This window comes from Dendrobates tinctorius, unplaced genomic scaffold (assembly GCF_039654945.1).
Source record: "Dendrobates tinctorius isolate UK_male_01 unplaced genomic scaffold, ASM3965494v1 ptg000117l, whole genome shotgun sequence".
NCBI lineage: Eukaryota > Metazoa > Chordata > Amphibia > Anura > Dendrobatidae > Dendrobates > Dendrobates tinctorius.
The window spans coordinates 9,545,584-9,569,974 of NW_027361785.1; the positions used below are offsets into that span (position 1 = coordinate 9,545,584).

The 24,391-nt window shown below is 43.4% G+C and overlaps 1 protein-coding gene across 1 annotated transcript in view; it reads left to right on the plus strand.

Moving 5' to 3' along the window:
• The window catches only part of GAS6 (growth arrest specific 6), a 147,768-nt gene that overhangs the window by 69,475 nt on the left and 53,902 nt on the right, over positions 1 to 24,391 (plus strand). Inside the window, 2 exon segments of the mRNA XM_073590521.1 lie at positions 9,238 to 9,360; positions 13,088 to 13,210. Of these exon segments, the coding sequence (XP_073446622.1) occupies positions 9,238 to 9,360; positions 13,088 to 13,210 (246 nt within the window).

Consider the following 24,391-nt stretch of genomic DNA (forward strand, 5'->3'; position numbering starts at 1 on the left):
TTTCCACTCCACTAAACTCCAACAGTCTTTACGGATTGCAACAGCCAGGCTCATATGAACTGGGTGGTCTGAAGGCAAACTAAATTTCATTCTAAATCCCTGTCTATTTAGTGCCATAATGTAAGGTATTTTCTAATATACGGTAATTGTGTTTAAAAATGCCCTACAGTTCCCTAATGACTCTATCGGCTATTCAATTTTTTAATTATTTTTCCTATTTCGTGTGGGATGGCGATATGTTTAAGAATCCCAGTGCATGATGGGATACTCAAACAAAGCGTCATCAATGCAGGAGGTAGAGGCTGCGGTCACTGTCACAGCTCTTGCCCCATCCCTGAAATGAAGCATAATCGTTTCAGGGGGTCTGGGATAGTCCTTGCGGCCCCCCCCCCTCGAGCTTTGCACTGTGTAAGTGTCTGCTCTGTTGTTGGCTCAGATTGCTATGGGGGGTAAAGGGGAGTGATTTTGAACCTTTCTATTAATTTTTTGTATTTTTAAAACTTTATTTTTTACTTTTCATTGCATTTGTCTGATCTCTTCTTCTTCTATATACAACAATAACATCGGCTGGCTTTCACAGGAGTACCGACATGATGGGCACAGTGGTCTTCAGCAGACCCCAAACTGTCACAGCAACCCAGTGGTGAAGCGCAATTGTGTCACGGGAGTGCTAATGGGCAGTTAGAACAGCGTGCCCCCCCCCCCACTGATGCATGCTGAAAATGCCCCGCTCCACTCATGGCTGTTATAGGCAGATGATCGCTGATTAATACAGCCGTCATCTGCTAGCAAGGATGTGCGCTTACCTTCTGAGCCCGCATGAAAGTCAGGGAGTCGGCATTTGATGTGCTAGTATGTTATATGTCGGTAAGGGGTTAGAGAGAGTCATGTATCAGCACAAAATGACTGATCAAGCCAAGCACAGCACTTTGAAGTGGACTAAAGTCTCTAAAATAAAGTCACTAAAATAAAAATCATAACTTTAGTGACCAAATCTATTCTTAAGTTTGCCAGAAATTGTTCTTTATTCAAATACGGTAATGATATGCTTGGTGCACCCTTGGCATGACTAAACAAATCAGAGTATTTCAGAGTTTGCTTTGGAGTCCAGATACAAAATTGTCAACAACTCCCTCTTTTCTATTGTCATTAATATGTGATTATTGCATATTATGTCTCTGTACAACTTAGTTGTTCCTCCCATACGTTAAGACTTGTCTTCACGTGCCCAGGGTGACCCTGTTTATAAAACAAATGATAATTGCCCCTTCCTTCTATGTTACATTAAATTGCAGCAAGACTTGAAATTCCAGTCCTTTCAGCTGTGATGATCCTTCATATAAAATCAAGGCTGCAATTATATTTAGTAAAGGTGAAACAATGTAATTAGGTGCCTTGCTTGAAGGAAGTGCAGAATACTTTCTGAAAAGCAACTTCATCAAGGACTTTAGAAATGTGTTTTATAATATATCTGCCAAAAAAATGTATTTTAGTAAATTGAAAGTTTGATTAATAACCAAAGTTTGGTAATTATGTTTTATTTACTTTGAGAGAATGCAGTTTTTTTCATTCCATTACAGCCCCACCTCCACCACTTGAACCTTCCACAATCCCACTACCCACCCTTGAAAAACCTCTACTTCTGCAAGCACAGCCTCCCCAATCACACACCGTGCCCATCTAACACCACATCATATACATTGCCAGCAGCTTTTGTTTTGGCCAAAAGATTTTTTTAATCCACCATGACAAGGAGACTCTTTTAGCCGGGCCCTAGTCTACGCTAACCTATTAAACATTTGTTAAAATATCCAATACTTTTTAGGTATATTTTTATTTTAAATGTTTAAAATGACCAACAATACCACATACAAGGGACAAATACCACCACACTATGACCAGACCACATATTACCACCACAGTGACAGAGTAATACCACATACAAGGAATAAATACTGCCATACCATGGCCGGACCACATATTCCCAACACATAGTGACTGACTAATACCACATACAAGGGACAAATACTGACACACCAAGACCAGACCACATATTACCACAACATAGTGATCAAATAATACCACATACAAGGAACAAATACCCCCACACCATGACCAGACCACATATTACCACCATATAGTCATCAAATAATACCCCGTGCAAGGAACAAATACCACCACACAATGACGGATCACATAGTACCACCATGTAGTGACCGAATACTACAATACTGATCATTAATAAAAAAACACAATACTAATATTACCATAAGTGCCACTATACCCAGGAGCGCTTTATATAGTATACAGCATAGTGTCCGTGTACATGTAATACATTGATCACCAATGACATTATACACAGGAGCTCTGTATATAATGTATAGTGTACAGGTAATACAGTGACCACCAGTGACATCATACACAGCTCTGCATATAGTGTCAGTGTACAGGAAATACAGTGATCACCAGTGACATTATACACAGAAGCTCTGTATATAATGTCAATGTACAGGTAATCCAGTGATCACCAGTGACATTATACACAGGAGCGTTGTGTATAATGTCAGTGTACAAGTAATACAGGGATCATCGGTAACATTATACACAAGTGCTCTGTATGTAATATACAGTGTATAGGGTAAGTGTACAGGAAATACATTGATTCATCAGTGAGACTCCTTCATCTTTGCTTTTCTTCTTCCTCCAGCACAGACTGCCATTACTACTTCCAGCCAGGACTTGTCTCTGCAGAAAATAACTTATCTAAAACATTGCTTGCAGAGCACACTACTTGATTGTTTCCCAACTTCTACACTACACCAGATGAAGAAAAAACTGCACAGTACCAGCCCTACACAGTACCAGCCCCCCCATTGAAAACAGTATCCTCAAAAATAAAATACATCACTTCTGTAATAATATCCCTTAATTAGCCCCTACAGTAATAACCATATGTTCTCCCATTCTGCCCCATGTGATGTTCCATACAGCTACCATGTGATCTCCCCACCAGTGTCCCATTATCCTGCCCCACCTGTGTCCCATGATCCTGCCCCATCTGTCTTTCATGATCCCGCCCCATCTGTGTTTTTCATGATCCCACCCCATCTGTGTCCCATGATCCTGCCTCATCTGTGTCCCATGATCCTGCACCATGTCTCCATCCTGCCCCATGATCCTGCACCATGTGTCTCTATCCTAACCCATGTTCCTGCCCCATCTGCCTCCATATTGCACCATGTGTCTCCATCCTACCCCATGATCCTGCACCACGTGTCTTCATCTTACCCCATGATTCTGCACTGTGTCTCCAACCTTCCCTATGTTCCTGTCCCATCTCTCCAATCTGCCCCATGAACCTGCCCCATCTGACTTCATCCTGCCCCATGATCCTGCCCCATCTGTCTCGATCCTGACCCATGTATCTCCAACCTACCCATTGTTTCTGTCCCATCTGTCCCAATCCTACCCTATGTGTCCCATGATCCTGCCTTATCTGCCCGCATATTGCAGCTTGCAACTTTCAGTAAAAAAAAAACCCAAAAAACCCCACTTTCTCCTTACCTTGCCGCGGTCCAGCGCTGTAGTCTCCTCCATGTTTGTGAAGCGCGGACTCATGACCGTAACGTTATACGCCAGCGACGTGTCGGTGACGTGTAGGGTCTATCACAATGGTCAAAATGAACCAATAGGAAAAAAAATCTCCTATTGTTGCCAGGTTCCGGCCAGCAGATCTCTGCGGGCGCACTGCGCATGCACCTGCCATTTTCTCCCAAAAGAAGCCGGCGGTCCAGGGAACTTCAGGGGGGCCTGCAGGGACAACGGAGGTACTGGGTGGGTGATCGGGGGACCCTATTTTTCTCTCCTCTGTTGTGCGATCACATCAGAGGAGAGAAAAATTAAATGGAAAATCTGCCTTTTTTTTGCGGTCGCCGTTATACCGTTAATAACGGCGATTGCAACACCAGGGTCAGTAAAATCGAACTGAATCATGTTCTCTGTAGTCTCGGCTACCCCCGGCAGCCGAGATCCCGGAGAAATTCTGATGCTGGGTGGGACACTATAACCTTAAACAATAACGCCACTTTTTAATAGCGCTGAAGTTTAAGTACCCTTAACTGCCGTCGTTATAAGGGGAACAGCGCTTACTGCAATGCTTCTTCCCTGACGCCAGTCTGTGTGGTACTGATGTGGCACACACGCCACAAGTATTACACACACAGACACTGACATCTCTGGTATAGAAAATATCAGGACGTGTGAAAAAGGCCTTATAGCGGGTTTTTATGTTTGGCAGCTCTCACGCTAAAAGACGCTTTTTATTGCAAAAATTAGTTTTTGCATCACCACATTTTGAGAGCTATAATTTTTCCATATTTTGGCCCACAGTCATGTGAGGTCTGGTTTTCTGTGGCTGAAGCAGCATCTGCATGCTATAGAAGCTGTCAGCGCTGCACTTTCTGCACACTGACCTGACAGACTTCCTGATATGTACTGCACATGACAGGAAGTTTCTCAGCTCTGGTAACCCTGATGTCATCATGACGACATCGGGTTACCATGGCAGCGATCGGGGTCTCCGATCCAAAGGCAGAGGGGCTGTGAGCCCTCTGCCTGCTCCCAAAATGCTGAGATTATGTTCGATCACAGCAATTCGGCACTTGGTGCCGGGTGTCAGCTGTGAGAATCAACTGACATCCGGCCGCGATCGGCCATACACCACTCGTGTGCATGGCCGATCGCTATGACGTACTATCCCGTCCGTGGCCAGATAGGCCCAGGGCACATAGACGGGATAGTACATCTAACGTCAGAAAGGGGTTGAGCACCTTGAGGGGTTCAGTTTTTAGAATGGTATCACTCTTGAGTATTTCGTGTAATATAGACCCCTCAAAGTCTCTTCAAATGTGAAGTGGTCCTTAAAAAAAAAAAAAAATGGTTTTGTAAATTTTGTTGGAAAAATGAGAAATTGCTGTTCAACTTTTAACCCTTCTAACTTCCGAACGGAAAATAATTGTTTAAAAAATTGTGCTGATGTAAAGTAGACATGTGGTAAATGTTATTTATTAACTATTTTGTGTGACATAATTCTCTACTTTACGATCATAAAAATTGAAGTTTGAAAATTGCAACGCTTTCAAAATTTTACCCAAATTTCCAAATTTTTCACAAAAGTTTTCATGCAAGTCATAGCACAGAAATTTTACCACTGTTGTGAAGTACAATATGTCATGCAAAAACATTCTCAATCAGTGGGATCTGTTGAAGCCTTCCTGAGTTATTACCTCATAAAGTGACACTGGTCAAAATGTTAAAATTTGGCATGGTCATGAAGGTGCAAACAGGTTTGGGGAGGGTAAAGGGGTTAAGCAAGTGATAAAAGATGAAAACAACATTTTCTACATTTTCTAAACCTCTCTACTTTTGCTATGCAGGCTGCCGACATATTAATGGCTCCTAGAACACTTTGAAGCTCTCAGTAGATAACAAATGCTGAGTGAGTAGCCAGGACTGGATTTTGATTGAGTGCCCGATTGTATATAGAGTGGCAGAGCATTCCCCAGACAACCAATAATTTAATGATAGCATTTCAAGGTGTAGATGTGTGTATATTTTTGCCTATGGAGCTTATACTCTAAACTCAATAAATTCAGACAGGCTCAAAAAGGCTACCTCAGACAGGCTTGGCACAAACCACTCCAACTGGAAGACATACAACAACGGGGTCCAGTGGATTGTTACCTACAGAAGGGCTGTTGTCCAGAGTTGCTCAGGAATGATCACCAAGCAGGATCAAGACCAAGAAGTCTTGTTAAGGGCTCATACTCACTTGCGGGAGACTCGCACGATTCTCGTGCAAGTCTCTCGCATGAAAACCTGACCCTGCTGCCGGCACTTGCACAGGAACGTGCGGCTGCATAGAAATACATGTAGCCGCACGCTCCAGTCCGAGTGCTGGCGGCAGTGTCAGGTTTTCATGCAAAAGAATCATGCGAGTCTCTCACAAGTGAGTATGAACCCTAAGGACAGAATCATGATCGGTAAGAATATTCAGAAAATATACGGTAAGCTGAGGTCAAAACAAAGAGCAATGAAACAACAAGTAGCTAGTTAGATCTGGACCTGAGAAGCACAAGACTATATCTGGCAGCTTCCAGTAGTAGTAGTGCTTTCCAGTTAGCTGGAACAGGGAGCTAATAACTCCAGCTTGACAGAACACACCCATACTGCCAAACTGGACAGCACTACAGGTACCAGCTACCCAAATCTAAGTAGCTGGACAGAGCCTGTGCCATCTAGAGCTTCGGGTTCCTTCTCTTTTATCACCAGTGGCTGGCGATAGAAGATTTTGTCGCTTGAGCAGATATTGCTGGAGAAGTTACATATATTTTGAATAATTTTGTTTCCATTTTTCATCATTTACATATAGTTGACATCTCTATAGATCCTGAGTAATTCCACTGCTTTTCCTTTTCTTAATGTTGCAATTTCAATGTTGATTATATAGTTGTGACCTCAAGTTTTGAGACTGACATAAACAGTGGTTTTCACAAAAGTTTGCTGCTTTAGTATTTTTAGATCTTTCAGTCAGAGAGTTTTTCCTCACGGTGCTAGTGGGGATGTCACCAAGGTCACCGCAGTTCAGCCCGGCTGGAAATGGAGCCTCAGTGACTGGACGTAGCTTCAATGACGTCACCACCTGTCTCTGAGGCTGCGCTTGCAGCAGTTCAGTCATCAGAGGTTTTCAGCCTGGACGGACGCATCTTGGCACCATCCAGGTTGAAAATTGTTTATCCCCCAGATATGAATTACAGCGTGGGACAGAACGACGGACAGGTATGGTATATTGGTGGTGTTGTTTTTATTTTACTTTTATTACAGGAGATCAAGGGCTTCGCTGGGATTAGGCGTTTAAATAAAAATGGAAAACTGTGTTTAGTCTTATTTGAAATAAAGGACTTTATTCTGGCTGTGTCTTTATTTACAATTCAACTACAGGATTAGTAATGGATGGGTGTCTTATAGATGACTCTCCATTACTAAGCTGTGGGCTTGATGTCATCTGAAAGGTGACATCAATCCCACAAATATTACCCCACTTGCCACCGCTACAGGGCAAGTGGGAAGAACCGGGCAAAGTGCCAGAATTGGCTTATCTAATAGATGATATCACAGATATTCACAAACCTTTTCAAAGTGCCAGAATTGGCTTATCTAATAGATGATATCACAGATATTCACAAACCTTTTCAAAGCTGAATGATTCATGTGAGAAGTACATTTGACGTGTGTGCCTGTGGATTTTAAGCCCCTTTGCTATGGATAATTGTCATTATGATCTGCTTCTTTGCTTAAGGCCGCATTCACACGTTCAGTATTTGGTCAGTATTTGTAAGCCAAAGCCAGTGATAAATACAGAACTGGTGATGTGTTTCTATTAGACCACATTCACACGTTCAGTATTTTACATCCGTATTTGTGGGTGATAAATACAGAAGTGGTGACGTGTTTCTATTATACTTTTCCTCTGATTGTTCCTCTCGGCTTTGGCTTACAAATATTTATGTAAAATACTGACCAAATACTGATTGTGTGAACATGGCCTTATACTTTTCCTCTGATTGTTACATTCTGGGTTTTGACTTACAGATACTGATGTAAAATACTGACCAAATACAGGAACAGGGGGATTGGAGCTGAGGGCGCCATCGGCTTCATCTGCCTAAGGCACCAAAGTACCTTGTCCCGGCCCTGCTTAAGATTAACCCTGTGTCTGCAGATTAACCTTTTTCCGACGTTGGGCCTATTAGTATGCCCACGTTCGAATCCCTCCCTTTGATTGGGGCTCTGGTACTGAGTTCACATCTTTCCCAGCACGTCAGCTGTTTTGAACAGCTGACATGTGCCTCTAACAGCCGCGGGTGGAATCAGGATCCACCTGCGGCTTTTAACCTCTTAAATGCCGCTGTCAATCTGACAGCGGCATCTAACTCGCGCTTCTGAGAAGGGTGCAGGAAATCCCACCCATCGGTGACTCCACGTTATCGCAGGTCACCGATGGGTTGCCATGACAACCAGAGATCTCCAGGAGACCTCTATGGTTGTCACTGTCGGATTGCTATGTGTGCCTCCCAGAGGTCGGCACTCATAGCAAGTGAGCATTTCTGCTACATACAGGCGATCTGATTATCACCTGCTACATACAGGCGATCTGATCATCACCTTTATGTAGCAGAGCCAATCGAACAGCTGCAGCTTCTAGTCTCCCATGGAGACTATTGAAGCATGCAAAAAGTAAAAAAAAAGTTTTTAAAAATATAAAAAATTTCAAATCACCCCCTTTCAAAATAAAACAAAAAAAAATACACATATTTGGTATCACCGCCTTCAGAATTGCACGATCTGTCAATATAAAAAAAAGTATAACTCAGTTGGTAAATGGTGTAACGAGAAAAAAATTAAAAATGCCAGAATTGCGTTTTTTTGATCGCAGCTACATTGCAATAAAATGCAATAACTGGCGATCAGTAGATCGTATCTAAACCAAAATGGTATAAATAAAAACATCCACTCAGCATGCAAAAAATACGCCCTCACCCAACCCTAAATCACTGAAAATGGAGACGCTACAAGTCTCAGAAAATGGCGCCTTTTTTTTTATTTTACCAAAGTTTGGATTTTTTTTCACTACTTAAATAAAAAAGAACTTGGACATGTTTGGTGTCTATGAACTCGTAATTACATTGAGAATCATAATTGCAGGTCAGTTTTAGCATTTAGTGAACATGGTAAAAAAAAAACCTGTGGAATTGCACTTTTTTTTGCAAATTCACCGCACTTGAAACTTTTTGTTACTGTTTTCCAGTACAAGATCCGTTAAAACCAATGGTATCATTCAAAAGTACAACTTGTCCTGCAAAAAACAAGCCCTCAAATGGCCATTTTAATCTAAAAATAAAAAAGCTATGGCTCTAGGAAAGAAGGGGAGCAAAAATCGAAACCACAAAAATGGAAAATGCCCCGGGGGTTAAGGGATTAACAGTGTTGGCAAACATAACAGATTTAATTAAAATTATTAGTAGAAATTCCTTTTCCACCTTTCAACCTGGATTTACAGTTTATTTCTTGAATAAAATGCATAACTTGCCAAAAGTAACCCTGCTTAGTCTACTCTGTTTTTATTACTTATTTCTTGCTAAATGTGTAAATCTGTATCACCCTCTCCTTTTCTCTTAGATTTACGGGATCAGTGTTCTTCAAAACCGTGTCATGTACTTGGTTCCGATATATGCTTGGATTTGCTTGGAGACTTCTACTGTAGCTGCAAGAAAGGATGGATGGGGAAAACATGTGGCACTGGTATTTTAGATTAAATTTAAGATGTCCGTACATAGACATAGGTTGAATGTAACCTTGCTGATAATAGATACCACAATGTACTTTAATATCATATGTTGGGAGGGTTTTACTATAGGACTGCAGTAAAGCAATACATCCATAATATCTGTAATAAGTGAGTAAAAAGCAGGGGTCATGCACTACACTTATGAGTAAATATAGAGTGACACTAAGGCTGTGTGCACACGGTGCGGTTTCTGCTGCGTTTCCGCAGCGGTTTTGCCGCTGCGGAAACGCAGCAGTTCCGCTGACCAAGTACAGTACAATGAAACCCTATGGGGTTTCAAAAACGCTGTGCTGACGGTGCGGTTTTTTCCGCGCGGTTTTGCTGCGGTTTACAAACCGCAGCATGTCAATTGTTTGTGCGGTTTCTGCAGCAGTTTCATACCTCTACCATAGTAGAGGTATGAAACCGCAGACCAAAACGCAGGAAAACCGCAGGTCACTTTACCTGCGGTTTTACCTGCGTTTCCGCGCGGAAAAAACCGCAGCGGAATCCGCAACGTGTGCACATAGCCTTAAAGACTACATTATTGCAATATTTAGTTTTTATTTGCTTGCTAATTGTAAATATTATAAGCAAGGAATATTGCTTGTGCTCTTCACCACACAGTGTCAGCATTAAGTACTGCAGTTATAATTGACATTCTTTAACATTTTTGACATTTGTAGAACCAGAAGTTTGTCTTGGTACATTTCATACAGAATATTTTACTATCCCTAGTGTAACTGAATTGAATTCCTTCTTCCAAAAACATATATGGCTTTTTATATATATACACACGTGGTCAAAATTGTTGGTGCCCCTCGTTTAATGATAAAAAAAAACCCCACAATGGTCACAGAAATGACTTGAATCTGCCAAAAGTAATAATAAATCAAAAATCTATGAAAATGAACAAATGAAAGTCAGACATTGCTTTTCAACCATGCTTCCACAGAATTTTTTTAAAAATAAAACTCATGAAAGAGGCCTGGACAGAAATGATGGTAGCCCTGAAAATAATATGACAGAAGGGACATGTTAAGCCAGGGTGTTCCACTAATTAGCATCACAGGTGTCTACAATCTTGGAATCAGTGAGTGGGTCTGTATAGAGGGGTACAGATACTCACTGTGCTGTTTGGTGACATGGTGTGTATCACACTTAACATGAACCAGAGGAAGTGAAGGAAAGCGTTGGCTCAGGAGATTAGAAAGAAAATTATAGACAAACCTGTTAAAGGTAAAAGTTATAAGACCATCTCCAAGCAGCTTGATGTTCTTGTGACTACAGTTGCACATATTATTCAGAAATTTACTGTATTTTTCGTACTATAAGACGCACTTTTTTCCTCCCAAAATGTGGAGGAAAATGGGGGGGGGGGTGCATCGTATAGTTCGGATGTACTGGCTCTGGCTGTGGTGGAGAGGAGGGGGAGTGGTTTTGGTGGAGCCAAGGGTCACAGAGGCAGGAGCTGGTGGCTGCGGCTAACTCCTGTGCCCACTGCTAAAGAGAAATGAATATTCATTGCATTTCACGCCCATGGGCGTGGAGGGCAATGAACATTTATTTTTGGCATCCTGATATGATTGGCCCCATCTCAGTCCTGGTATGCATGGTCCCATCCTTATCCTGGTATGATTGGCCCCATACCGATCCTAGTATGCATGGTCCCATCCTTATCCTGGTATGATTGGTCCTATCCTTATCCTGGTAAGATTGGTCCCATTTTTATTATTATTATTTATTTATATAGCACCATTGGTTCCATGGTGCTGTACATGAGAAGGGGTTACATACAGATTACAGATATCACTCACAGCAAACAAACTAACAATCACAGACTGATGTAGAGTGGAGAGAGGACCCTGCCCTTTCAGGCTTACATGCTACAGGATGGTGGGGAAGGAGGCAGTAGGTTGGGGGGTTACAGCAGTTCCAGTGATGGTGAGGTGGTAGTTGCAGTAGTGGTGAGGAGGCATCGGGGATCACTGCAGGCTGTAGGCTTTCCTGAAGAGGTGGGTTTTCAGGTTCCGTCTGAAGGATCCGAATGTGGTTGATAGCCGGATGTGTTGGGGCAGGGAATTCCAGAGGATGGGGGCTATTCGGGAGAAGTCTTGGAGGCGGTTGGGTGAGGAGCGAATAAGTGTGGAGGAGAGAAGGAGGTCTTGGGAGGACCGGAGATTCCTTGAGGGAAGGTATCTGGAGATTAGTTCAGAGATGTATGGAGGAGACAGGTTGTAGATGGCCTTGTAGGTCAGTATTAGTAATTTGAACTGGATATGCTGAGGGAATGGGAGCCAGTGAAGAGATTTGCAGAGGGGAGAAGTGGAGGAGTAGCAAGGAGAGAGATGAATTAGTCGGGGGGCAGAGTTGAGAATGGACTGGAGAGGTGCAAGGGTGTTAGCAGGGAGGCCACAGAAAAGGATGTTGCAATAGTCGAGGTGGGAGATGATGAGGGCATGCACAAGCATTTTAGTAGATTGAGGGTTGAGGAAGGAACGGATTCTGGAAATATTTTTGAGCTGGAGGCGACAGTAGGTGGAGAGAGCTTGGATGTGCGGATTGAAGGACAGGGCAGAGTCAAGGGTTACTCCGAGGCAGTGGACCTCCGGTACGGGGGAAAGCGTGATGTTGTCAATTGTTATAGAAAGGTCGGGTAAGGAAGATCTGTGAGATGGGGGAAAGATGATCAGTTCAGATTTGTCCACATTGAGTTTGAGGAAGCGAGAGGAGAAGAAGGAGGATATGGCTGATAGACACTCTGGGATTCTGGAGAGCAGAGAGGTGATGTCTGGGGCAGAGAGGTAGATCTGAGTATCATCGGCATAAAGGTGGTACTGGAATCCGTGGGACTTTGAGTTGCCCCAGACCAAGTGTGTAGATTGAGAAGAGTAGAGGTCCTTGAACAGAGCCTTGGGGGACTCCAACAGAGAGAGGGTGAGATGAGGAGTTAGTGTGGGAGTGGGAGACGCTGAATGTGCGGTTGGAAAGGTATGAGGAGATCCAGGATAGGGCGAGGTCTTTGATGCCAAAGGAAGAGAGGACCTGTAGTAGGAGGCAGTGGTCAACTGTGTCGAAAGCAGAGGACAGGTCTAGAAGCAGGAGTATAGAGTATTGTACGTTAGCTTTGGCTGTATGTAGGTCGTTGGTAATTTTGGTCAGGGCTGTCTCAGTGGAATGATGGGGGTGGAAGCCAGATTGTTGATTGTCAAAGAGCAAGTCCCATCCTGGTATGGCCCCATCAGAAAAGATTAAAAAAATCTATTACACTTACCATCCTTCGTTCCCTCGCAGCGTCCTGCTACTTTGCCAGCATCTGCTTAATCCTTGTAAGCAGCGCATGGCAAGGACGTCATGCGCTGCTCACAAGCAGAGCACAGCTGCCGGAATACTCGCCAGGACTGTTCATCGTAAAGAGCAGTGCGTATTCATTGCTCTTCAGTAGCGCGCAGTGTCAGCTACTGGCTGCTGCTGGCGATCACGGGTGCTAATACTTGAGAGGAATTAATAGATTTTTGATTTATTATTACTTTTTTCAGATTCAAGTTATTTCTGTGAGCATTGTGGGTTGGTCTGTCATTAAACGAGGGGTACCAACAATTTTGATCATGTGTGTATGACTGTTATTTTGACCGCTGTGCTGATACATGCATATTTATATAATATATTTATAAGTAAAATTTGTTCATGTTATGTCTTCAGATATAGATGAATGTGCTGACAAGAATGGAGGATGCTCCCACTATTGTGCCAACAAACCTGGGACATACCACTGTTTTTGCCAGAGTGGCTATCGTCTTCTAAAGGACAACAGAACTTGTGCAGGTGAGTTTTACTTATAAATGAGTTTTAATTTGATTCTAGTTTTGTGTAGGAAGGAGGGGTAAAAAGATACTCATTCCTGGTTTCAAATTGACCACTCAGTAAAAGAAGTGTTAGGCTAGGACTATATTCATCGCTTACTACAAGAAATCGCTAGAAATCCGTAGAAATGCATTAAGTAGTTACAAATTTCTTATTTGAATCCGTTCATGCTGGGATTGCTGAGTGATTTAACCCCTTAGTGACCAAGCAATATGTAGTTTGCCCCCAAATTTCACTTGTGTCACTTTATGTGGTAATAACTCTGGAATCTTTCAACATACAGTATTTCACTGATTGAGACTTTTGTTTGTGACATATCGTACTTCATGTTGGTGGTAAATTTAGGTCTTATATATTTTACATTTATTAATAAAAATATCAGACATTTCACAAAAATAAAAAAACTAGCAATTTTCAAATTTTGAATGTTTATACCTTTAATCAAGATAGTGCTACTACACAAAATAGTTAATAAATAACATTTACCTTATGTCTACCTTACATCAGCGCCATTTGTCAATTCTCATTGTACTTTAAAGGTTGAAAAATTTGGCAGCAATTTTTTTTTTTCAAGGAAATTTATAAAACTTAAGTACTTCTGGCCGGTGGCCACCACCGCAGGCACCGAGAACAGCTAATCACCGGGGGGTGCCGAGTGTCAGACCCCGACTGATCAGACATTGATTCCCTATCCTAAGGATAGGGCATCAATGTAAAAGTACTGGACAACCTCTTTAAAGAGAGAAGTCCCTCCTTTAACCCCTTTAACCCCCAAAGGTGGTTTGCATGTTAATGATCAGGTCAGTTTTTACAATTCTGACCACTGTCCCTTTATGAGGTAATAACTCTAGAACGCTTCCATGGATCCCGGTGATTCTGACACTTTTTTGCTCATGACATTTTGTACTTCATGATCGTGGTAAAATTTCTTTGATATGACTTGTGTTTCTATGTGAAAAAATGGAAGTTTGGCAAAAATATTCAAACTTTTTTAATTTTTACGCCCTTAAATCAGAGAGTTATGTCACACAAAATAGTTAAAAAGTTAACATTTCCCAAATGTCTACTTTACATAAGCACAATTTTTGGAGAACGATGAGCGGTATATTAAAGTCCGAACGACAGCAGATGTTACCCCATCATCCGACACCTGCTGTCATTCGGACTTTAATATACCGCTCATCATTCTACTCTGCTTGCAGGCAGAGCAGGGAGAATGACAGCCGGCTTCAGCACCAGCCACCTGGGGACAGCAGCTTGCCACACGTGTGCCGCACGTAGTACACACATGGGCACTGATATCTCCGGTACCGGTTTTCCGGTACTGGAAATATCAGGACATGTGAAACCAGCCTAAAGAAGTTTATTAATCCATTAGGTGCTTAACAGGAACTGAAGCAAAGTTGAAAAAAAAAATAACATTTAACTTTTTTCACAAAAATTTTATTTTAGACCCAATTTTTTAATTTTCATAAGGGTACAGGAGAAAATGGCCCTCAAAATGTGTTACACAATTTCCCTTGATCACACAGGTACCCCATATGTGGGGGAAATCTGGTGTTTGGGAGCATGGCCGGGCTCAGAAGGGGCGCACCGTATGACTTTTTGAACGCAAAATTGTCTGGAATTGAGAGTGGGCATCATGTCGCGTTTGGAGAGTCACTGATGTGCCTAAACAGTGGAAATCCCAGACAAGTGACCCCATTTTGGAACTAAACCCCTCAAGCAACTTATCTAGATACTAGATGGTGGCCCAATTCTAACGCATCGGGTATTCTTGAATATGTATGTAGTTTATTTATGAAGATTTAAGACAGAACTTGTTCAGTAAAGATGTGTGAGCTACGACGCGCTGTGAGTGAGGGTTAAATTCCACGCCAATATCGCTGATTGGTCGCCGGGCGTGACCAATCAGAAAAGCGAGGTTCAAATCACGTGGCAATTCGCGGGCGGACTGCACCTGTCGCTGATTGGTTGCAGCCGGTCAGCCGCAACCAATCAGGCTAGAGCTGGTCATCTCCCGGCTGCATCGCCGCTGACCTACGGCAACCGTCGGGAGACCAGCGGCTAGCGCAGCAGATCTACTGACGGTAGGGGTGGCGTGCGTCGTTCGAATTCTGCATCAATTCGCGGCCGGACTGCGCCTGTCACTGATTGGTCACGCCCAGCCGACCAATCAGCGACGCAGGATTTCCAGTTACAAATAGACAGAATTAGACGATTATATAGTAGATGTGGTGAGCACCTTGAACTGCCAGATGCTTCACAGAAATTTACAACATTGAGCCGTGAAAAAAAATCACATTTTTTTCCACAAAAATGTTTAGTCACAATTTTTTTTTTTTATTTTACAAGGGTAACAGTAGAAAATGGACTACAAAAGTTATTGTGCAATTTCTCCTGAGACTGCCGATACCCCATTTGTGGGGGAAATGTACTGTCTGGGCGCAAGACAGGGCTCAGAAGAGATGGAGTGACTTTTGGAATGCAGACTTTGATGGAATGGTCTGCTGTTATCATGTCGCATTTGGAGAGCCCCTGATGTGTCTGAACAGTAGAAATCTCCCAAAAGTGACCCTATATTGGAAATGATCTAGTGTTTTCCTCTTATGTGCATTTTGTAATATGGTGGCATACGTGAGTAGGGTAGAGTGCATCAAGTTGGCATACGTGAGTTGGGTAGTATGTACATCAGGTTGGCATACGTGAGTTGTGCAAGTCAGAAATTTAGTATAGTTGTCCATGGATGTGTGGTACACTCTGAAACGTTCTTTTATACACAAGCCATGTGTGTTGGGACAGGTGTCGCATTGCCAAATGGTGTCTTTGCATATCCCTTTTCTGTAACCCACACTTTTGCAACCATCCGTTCTTTGGGGTTTGAGGGTCCTCACCGAGGAAATGTTGGCCTGGTACGATACAAGCACCTTCAGTTCCGGAAGTACTGGGGCCTGCTCTTTCCTGAATACCAAATATTAATATATTATATTAATCACTACCTTCTGGAACTGAAGGTACGTACCGGTCTGGCCTGCACATCATGATAGGATGAAAGCGTTGTACATTGCCATCTGTACGATGTGCTCGGCCGCTTCTTGTATCACACCTTCTCTTTTCTCATGGCGCTTTATGGCAGGAGGACTTTATCAGAGAGATCAACTCCCCCATGTTTTTGTTGTATCCTAAAACACAGTTTGGTTTGTAGACCTGTGTAGCTGTACCTTGTACAGTGGTGGGGATGCTGCCATCACCAGGTATGGTGGTCAAGAAAAGGACATCCCTCTTGTACTTGACCACCAGCATGATGTTGCTACATTGGGCTTTACTCGCAACCTTGCTGAGCAGCTGCACAATTAGCATCTTAGGGAGGCCTTTCTGATTTCTGCGGTAACTCGTGCAGAGAGGGATTTGAAGATGGGATGTTGGTATAAACGTTATCCATGTAGAGGCGATAACCTTGATCAAGCAGTGGGTGCACCAAGTCCCACACATTTTTCCCACTCACTTTGAGGACAGGGGGTCATTCAGGGGGCTGAATCCGCGTGTCCTTCCCTTCATAAACTCTAAACCTGTTGGTGTACTCTGAGATACTCTCACACAGCTTGGAGAGTTTAATTCCGTACCTGGCCCTCTGACTGGGCAGATATTGTCAAAATTTGAGCCTCCTCTTGAAATGTATTAGGGAGTCATCAATGCGATGTCCGTTTGGTGAACGGAACGTACACCTCAGCAAACTTGTTGCTGAAGTGCACAATGACCGGCCAAACTTTGAAAAGACGATCAAAGTTGGGGTCATGTCGGCGAGGACACCGTGCATTATAGTTGTAATGCAAAAATTTGTGGATGCACTCAAAACTTTTATGGGTCATAGCTATGCGGAACAGTGGAGTGTTGTATGAAACATCAACACTCCCATATTGCCGAAGTTCTGGCTTCTTCACTAACTCCATGTGAAGAATAAGGCCCCCAAAACGTCTTAATTTCTTCTTTGTCTACAGGGGTCCAGTTAGAAAATGAAGTAGTGGTGTTTTGACCCAAAAATTGCTGGGCGTAAAAAAGTCTTGGCCCCCATGAGGTTTACAAAATCCTCAGCGAAAAAGACTGAAAGTCTCTTTTCGTGAAGCTAGTCATATCAAATTGGATTCCTGAATGCGCCACAAAATGAGGAATCTGTGGCTTATAATCTTCTGGGGGGGAGGAATAGGAGGATGATGAAAAATAAAGGAACGTGGCATCCTCTCCCTCACTATCAGTGTCTGAGGTAAGGCTAGCGTATGCCTCCTCTGTTAAATACGATGCTTGGGACAACTTTGTTTCATGTATGCGGTGTTTGTTTCAGCGCTCGACAACGGTATGAGGCCCGCACAGATGTGATTAATTTTTTCTGTTCTATCTGACACTAACCTGTTATGAATGAGTCACCGTAGGAGGCAAAAACAGAAATACTAGCTAAGTCCAGAAAACCAGAGAAGTTGGCAGCTATCGGATTGCAGACCCCTGAACCTATCAACAACAACTAGCAGTAGCCGTGGGGGGTCCCTACGGTGCCCTAGACCCCTCGATCACAGCCGGAGAACTAAATAGCCTAAAGACAGAAAGGGCAATCTAAACTGCCCCAGAGCAGACCCCAAAGCAATAGGCAGCCCCCAACATATAATGACAGTGAAGCAAGATGAAAAAACACTCACACAGATAGAAAGATAGGCTGAGCAAATGATGGGGCCCAAGCTAACTAAATAGGACAGGATAGAAAAGCTGCTGTCTGCAATCCGCCAAAACCCTATCAAAACAAGAGCCAACAGGCTGATAGGGAAAAAAGCCCTGAAGACGCTAGGCTTCAAAAAGACTATATCAGTACTCAGGTATTTTCTGAAGACAGAGCAAAAGGAATTCAGCTCACCCCAGCAGGGAATGGCAGAAATCCAGAAAAACAAGGCAAAACAAAACCAAAACACAAATGCAAAAAGCAGAGCAGAAAACTTAGCTTTTGAGGAGCAGGAATCAGACTTGTCTCCTAGAATCCCTCAGAGAAATCACTCGTAAGGCAGAAGGGCGTCAGCTGCCTTATATCCAGCCAGCAATTCCAGTCACCCAGTCATCATCATTCTGCTCAGGTGCTTGGTAATCAGCCTCACTACCTTCACTAGAAGAAGGGAGTTCATCAGACCTCAATGGTGAAGGGGAAAATGAACTCAACAGTACCTCCCCCTTGAGGAGGGGTCACCGAACCCTCATCCACGCCACCAGGGCAATCAGGGTGAGCCCGATGAAAGGCACGCACCAATCTTTTGGCATGAATATCAGAGGCAGAGACCCAGGAATTATCCTCCTGACCATAACCCTTCCACTTAACCAAATACTGGAGTCTCTGTCTAGCCAGACGGGAATCCAGTATCTTCTCTACCTCATATTCCATGTTACCTTCAACCAATACAGGGTCCGGAGGTGCCACCCCAGAAACAACTGGTTCAACAAACCTCTTCAACAAGGAGTTATGAAACACATTATGGATTTTAAATGTGACAGGAAGAGCCAAACGAAAAGAGACCGGATTAATAATCTCCAAAATCTTGTAAGGTCCAATAAATCTAGGCTTAAACTTAGGAGAAGCCACCTTCATAGCGATATTTTTTGATGATAACCAAACCATATCACCAACCTTAAACTGGGGACCAATGGTCCTATGTTGTCTCCAATGTCTGCTGCTTGACCTTGTTGTAATGGACTTCCGTCTGAGAAATTTTAAGGATGGAGGCAACATGATGCTCATTGTATCCCTGTGCTAGTAAAGCCAGAATTGAGCCCTTCTTTTCCTCACTCAAGACTTTTCTTTTCAACTCCTTTGGCATGTAAAAGTTATTTTTTCATTCCTATTACTTTTGGGATATTACTAGCAATTGTTTTGCCATCCAGCATGCCCTGTTTCAAGACGATTGTGAACACCACAGCAGGTTTTTTTATACTTTCCTTTATTAAATAAGATTTGGTTCAGGTGATCACCTAATCAGAAGCACATTAAGTAGAATGAGGTGTACTCTGGTTGGAATTCAACTGACACTGGAATGGAATGGCAGTCAGACAAGTAGGGCAGCTAATTTTTATAAAACTGAGCAGTGGTCTCTTAATTTTTGATAGAGCTGTATATGGCAGTGTGACCCCAGCCTTTTACTGAACCTTTTCCAATCAGCTTTGACATTCTGCTCTGCTCCTTTTTTTCTGTTCCATACTGTCTACAAATTGGACTGAATTTAAAACGTGACAAGTTTCCTTTGAAAGGATACTGTTCAATGCCAGAACTGCTATTTTCTTTCTGTGGCTGTAAAAATGACTTCTAATATTAAGATCATCCAGTTCTATTAGCCAGAAAGTATTCTTTTCAGTAATGGGCTGGCTTGTGCATTGAAGCTCTGTGATTTTAGCACACAACATTCTTCATTGAGCTGCAATGTAAAACAAGACTGGACATGTATATTTTCATAGTCTCCTACCACTAGAGCACCCGTATGATTCCTCGGAAGTAGGCCAATGTTTGTAAATCCTCCAGCTGCTTACCAGCAAAACTAATTACTTTTCTTTTAGTAGATTACCAAAGAAGAATACGCAGTCAACATATATCCCTGGAATTCTAACCTTAACAAAATACTTAGGCCATGTTCACATGTTCAGTATTTGGTGAGTTTATTACGTCACCTAAGCCAAAATCGGGAGCAGGTAAAAAATGCAGAAGTGGTGACGTGTTTCTGTTATACTTTTCCTCGGATTGTTCCACTCCTGACTTTGGCTTTCAAATACTGAGGTAAAATACTGACCAAATAATGAACGTGTGCACATCCCTGAAATTGAAATTACAATATTAGAATAGTTCATTTGATCCAGGGCATAAGTTAATCATTACATACAGTGGCATGTAAAAATTCAGGTGCTCCTGGTCAAAATTACTGCTTTTGTGAACACAAGCAACTTGAAGATTAAATGATCTCTAAAAGGGCTTAATTTAAAGATGACACAATTCCTTTGTATTTTAGGCCAAAAATATATATTTTCATCTTTTATACTTTAAAATTTGCAAAAAGGAAAATGGGCCAATGCCAAGGTTTGGGCACCCTGCCTGCTTAGTACCTAGTAGTACTGTTATGCCCATTCATGAGCAGCAAGCTAAAATTCATAGCGTAGTATCAGTAAAGGCCCCGTCTCACATAGCGAGATCGCTGATGCGTCACCGATTTTGTGACGCAACAGCGATCTCGCTGCATGTGACACATAGCGGCGACCGCCCCCCCGCTGGTTATCGCTGATAGTGCTCGAATGTCCTGGGCCATTTTTTCATCGTCGGCATCCTGCTGGCCAGCATGCATTGCTGTGTTTGACGCCGACAAGCGACCTCGTTGGCGACGCAGAACTCGGGGACGCAGACTGGAATCGTCCAGAATAGCTGCTGTGTGACAGCGCACCAGCGATCCTTACCAGGTCGTATCGTTGTCGGGATCGATGGTGCGTCATTGAAGAGATCTGCCTTTTTGGCAGCTTACTAGCGACCATGTAGCGACACACTAGCGATCCCTACCAGGTCGTATCGTTGTCGGGATCGCTGGTGCGTCGCTATGTGAAACGGGACCCTTACAGCCTTAAGAGGTCATTAGTTACTCACTTATCTTGTTTCTGTGTACAAGAGAGAATGTCTCCTTTAAGGGATAGTATGTTATGCATAGAACCGCCTCCTTAGTTTTCCCGGGCAGAACGAGATATGTACACATCTTTCCCGGGCTTTTCTTAGTGATACACTAGTGTCCTGGCTTTCTCTTCACTTCAATCTCTCCTCCTGACCAGTGGATTCTGGTGAGAATCAAATGCATTTGTGTTTGTGTCAGACAGCCTCTGTGTAGTCTCTCTATCTCTTAGATTAGTAAATGCTTTTACACTACTTATAGATAGGTTGCATTTCTGTATAGAGCAGGATAGTGTTGCAGCATGTACTTTGCCATAGCTGTGTTGTAATGTTACTGTGCAGCCTCTGTAATGTTAGTTACTGATGTAATTGCACTCTGTATCATGCTGTTGTCTGTTATCTGCCAGTACTGATACTGTTTATTCTTTTGTAGTTTTTACCCCTTATATCGTCCATCACAATATCATCCACTATTATTGTTCACCGTGCTTTATCTCAATAAATATAGACTTAAGAATCCATACAGTCTTTTTACTGGGAAGTGCATGAAGGGTTTAGCTGTATGCTGTAATCCACACAGCATCATACGTGGAGGAGGGCAGAATAGTAAAAACGGAACCGCTGGTCGCAGGCAGTGGTTGTACAGGCTGTATGGGGCCGCTACCACCCAGACTGCTCCGCATATGGGTATTACAGCAGCCGCCATACAGCTTCGGGGAATAGGAGTCCAGGCCCCAGTAAAAATGTACCGCCGGTTGCAGGCAGTGATTACACAGACTGTACGGGACCACTAAGCAGCCGCAGAACGAGAGTGCAGCCCACTAACAAGTGCTACACCATTCCAGGCACGTGGAAGCCCGCCCGTGCATAGACTCAGTTTCCCGTCAAAATACCCTGCAGTATGCAGCTAAGCGCACAGTGTCTCAAACTGGCACATCCTCACTCAAAACGAGGTCACGAGCAAGCTCTAGCAAGTCATCAATAGCAGAGCTCGCTGCTATAGTTCGTGCTGAAGCCAAAGCAAGGTCCTCCTTCGACGAACATGAAATGAATCTAAAGCTGAGACAAGCATGAAACAGCAAAGGTAATTCTGCACTCAGACCCAGATACGGAAACTGCATGTTTTCAGGCAGAGCAAGAGGCGGAGAGTGCGCGCCTGCGAGCGTCTCTAAAGACTTGCGACATACAATGAGACAGCAGCTGCAATAGCTAAGGCAGAGTACTTGGAAGCTATGAAGGATCCTGATTGAGAGGCGCAGCAACATTCTTGGAACAGATCTAGAGCAGCAAAATGCAGCATGTCGCAGAGTACGTCCATCAACATTCTGGCATGGATGACAACCCTGGCGCACCACATTGACCAGCCTATGCCGATTACCAGCAATCCAACCCCGAACTTCGCTATTACAAACAAGGAGACATCCAGCACAGAGATGTAGCCAGAAACGTCTTACAGGTATGGTGATAGACCACACACTAGACAAGACTGTAACACACCAGCTTGTACCAGCACTGACCAAGCTACCATGGACTTTGCAAAGTTATTTGCCTGCCGAGAACTGATAACAAAGGGACTTGTAAAGTTCACTGATAAAGCCAAAGACTATAGGTCATGGCGAGCCTCATTCCAGAATGCCATTCAGAGTCTGGACCTTTCTAGTAGTGAGAATTTAGATCTCCTGGTAAAGTGGTTCGGAAAGGAGTCGGTCGAGCATGCCAAAAAGACTAAGAGACAATAGTAAAAAGCATCCACACCTAGGTCTACGTAAAGTGTGGAAAAGTCTTGATGAATGCTATGGGACCATAGAAGTCATAGAGAATGCTTTATATAAAGAATTGATGATTTCCCTAAGATAGGGCCCAAAGGTTATCAAAAGATTAGAGAATTGTGTGATTTATTGATAGTTACAGGTTGCCCAAGAGGAAGGATACTTGCCCGGATTGGCAATCTTAGACACCACTAGGGGTGTCAATCTGATAATACAAAAACTTCCTTACAATCTACAAGAAAAGTGGGTTACATATGGTTCACAGTATAAACAAAATCATAACGTACCGTTTCCTACTTTCACTGTATTCGTAGATTTTGTCACCCAACAAGCTAAGATCAGAATTGACCCTAGTTTTGTCATCACTTTGTCATGCTCCATTGCCCCCGGTGTTCAACCCAGTAGGACACCAGAGGCAGTCTACAAAACTATTGTTGTTTCCTCAGGTGCTCCTCATAATATGAGTAAGGCCCCTCCAGAAGAGGACAAACCTCAAGATGTCAGTAAGCAGTGTCCTCTACACAGGAAACCACATCCTCTACTAAAATGCAGAGCTTTCAGGGAGAAGTCTTTGGAGGAACTCAAAGGTTTTTCCTCAAGGAAACCAACATCTGCTTCAAATGCTGTGCCACAAACTCTCATCTCTCCAGGAACTGTGAAGCTAGCGTGAAATGTGCAGAATGCAGCAGCACAGATCACAACACAGCCTTGCACCGTGGACCACCTCCACGAGTGTTGTCGCAGGCAGAGGAGCATGATGGAAAGCAGAACAGCGCTGATGAAGACATCCCTGCTTCACCTCTCAATGTACAGAGATCTGTAAAGGACTCACAGGAGGAAGATTCTGTTCAGAAATCTGCCTTGTGCGAGTCTACCCAGCAGGCCGCAGGGACAAAGCTTTCAAGATATATGCAATCCTGAATGACCAAAGTAATATGTCTTTAGCCAGGTCCATCATCTTTGACAACTTCAGCATTGTAGGCCCCGGTTCTCCCTACTCCTTGAGGACATGTTCAGGTACCGTTGAGACAGCGGGGAGGAAAGCAACCGGATACAAGGTGGAGTCCATAGATGGCCAAACCTGCCTATCGCTACCAACCATCCTGGAATGCAACCAGATTCCTGACAACAGGTCCGAGATACCTTCACCGGAGGTTGCGACACATCACCCCCACCTGAATCGTATAGCCCACCTGATACCTGAGTCGGATCCAGAGGCCCCAAAAGGTTTACTCCTAGGAAGAGATATACTACGAGCCCACAAGACTAAGGAATCTATCAACGGCTCCCAGAACGTTCCATACGCACAGAGGCAAGACCTTGGATGGGTCATTATAGGAGACGTCTGTCTAGGTGGGGCACACAAGCCGGCCTCCGTCAACAGTATGCTTACCAGCATGCTAGAAAATGGACGTTCGTCTCTCTTCCAGCCATGCTACAATAGTCTGCTGGTAAAGGAATTACCTTACAGCACTCCCATACCTTGCCCTTTCTCAGTTCCTACTAACGAAGACCACACCTGTGAAGGTGAACAAGACCACATAGGATGTACAGTCTTCCACAGGACAAAGGAAGACAACAAGGTAGCAATGTCTAGAGAAGACAGGATGTTCTTGGACATCATGGATAGACAGTCAAAGACAAGTCAAACAGTTGGGTCTCGCCTCTACCATTTTGACCTCAAAGAAGACGCCTGCCCAACAACGG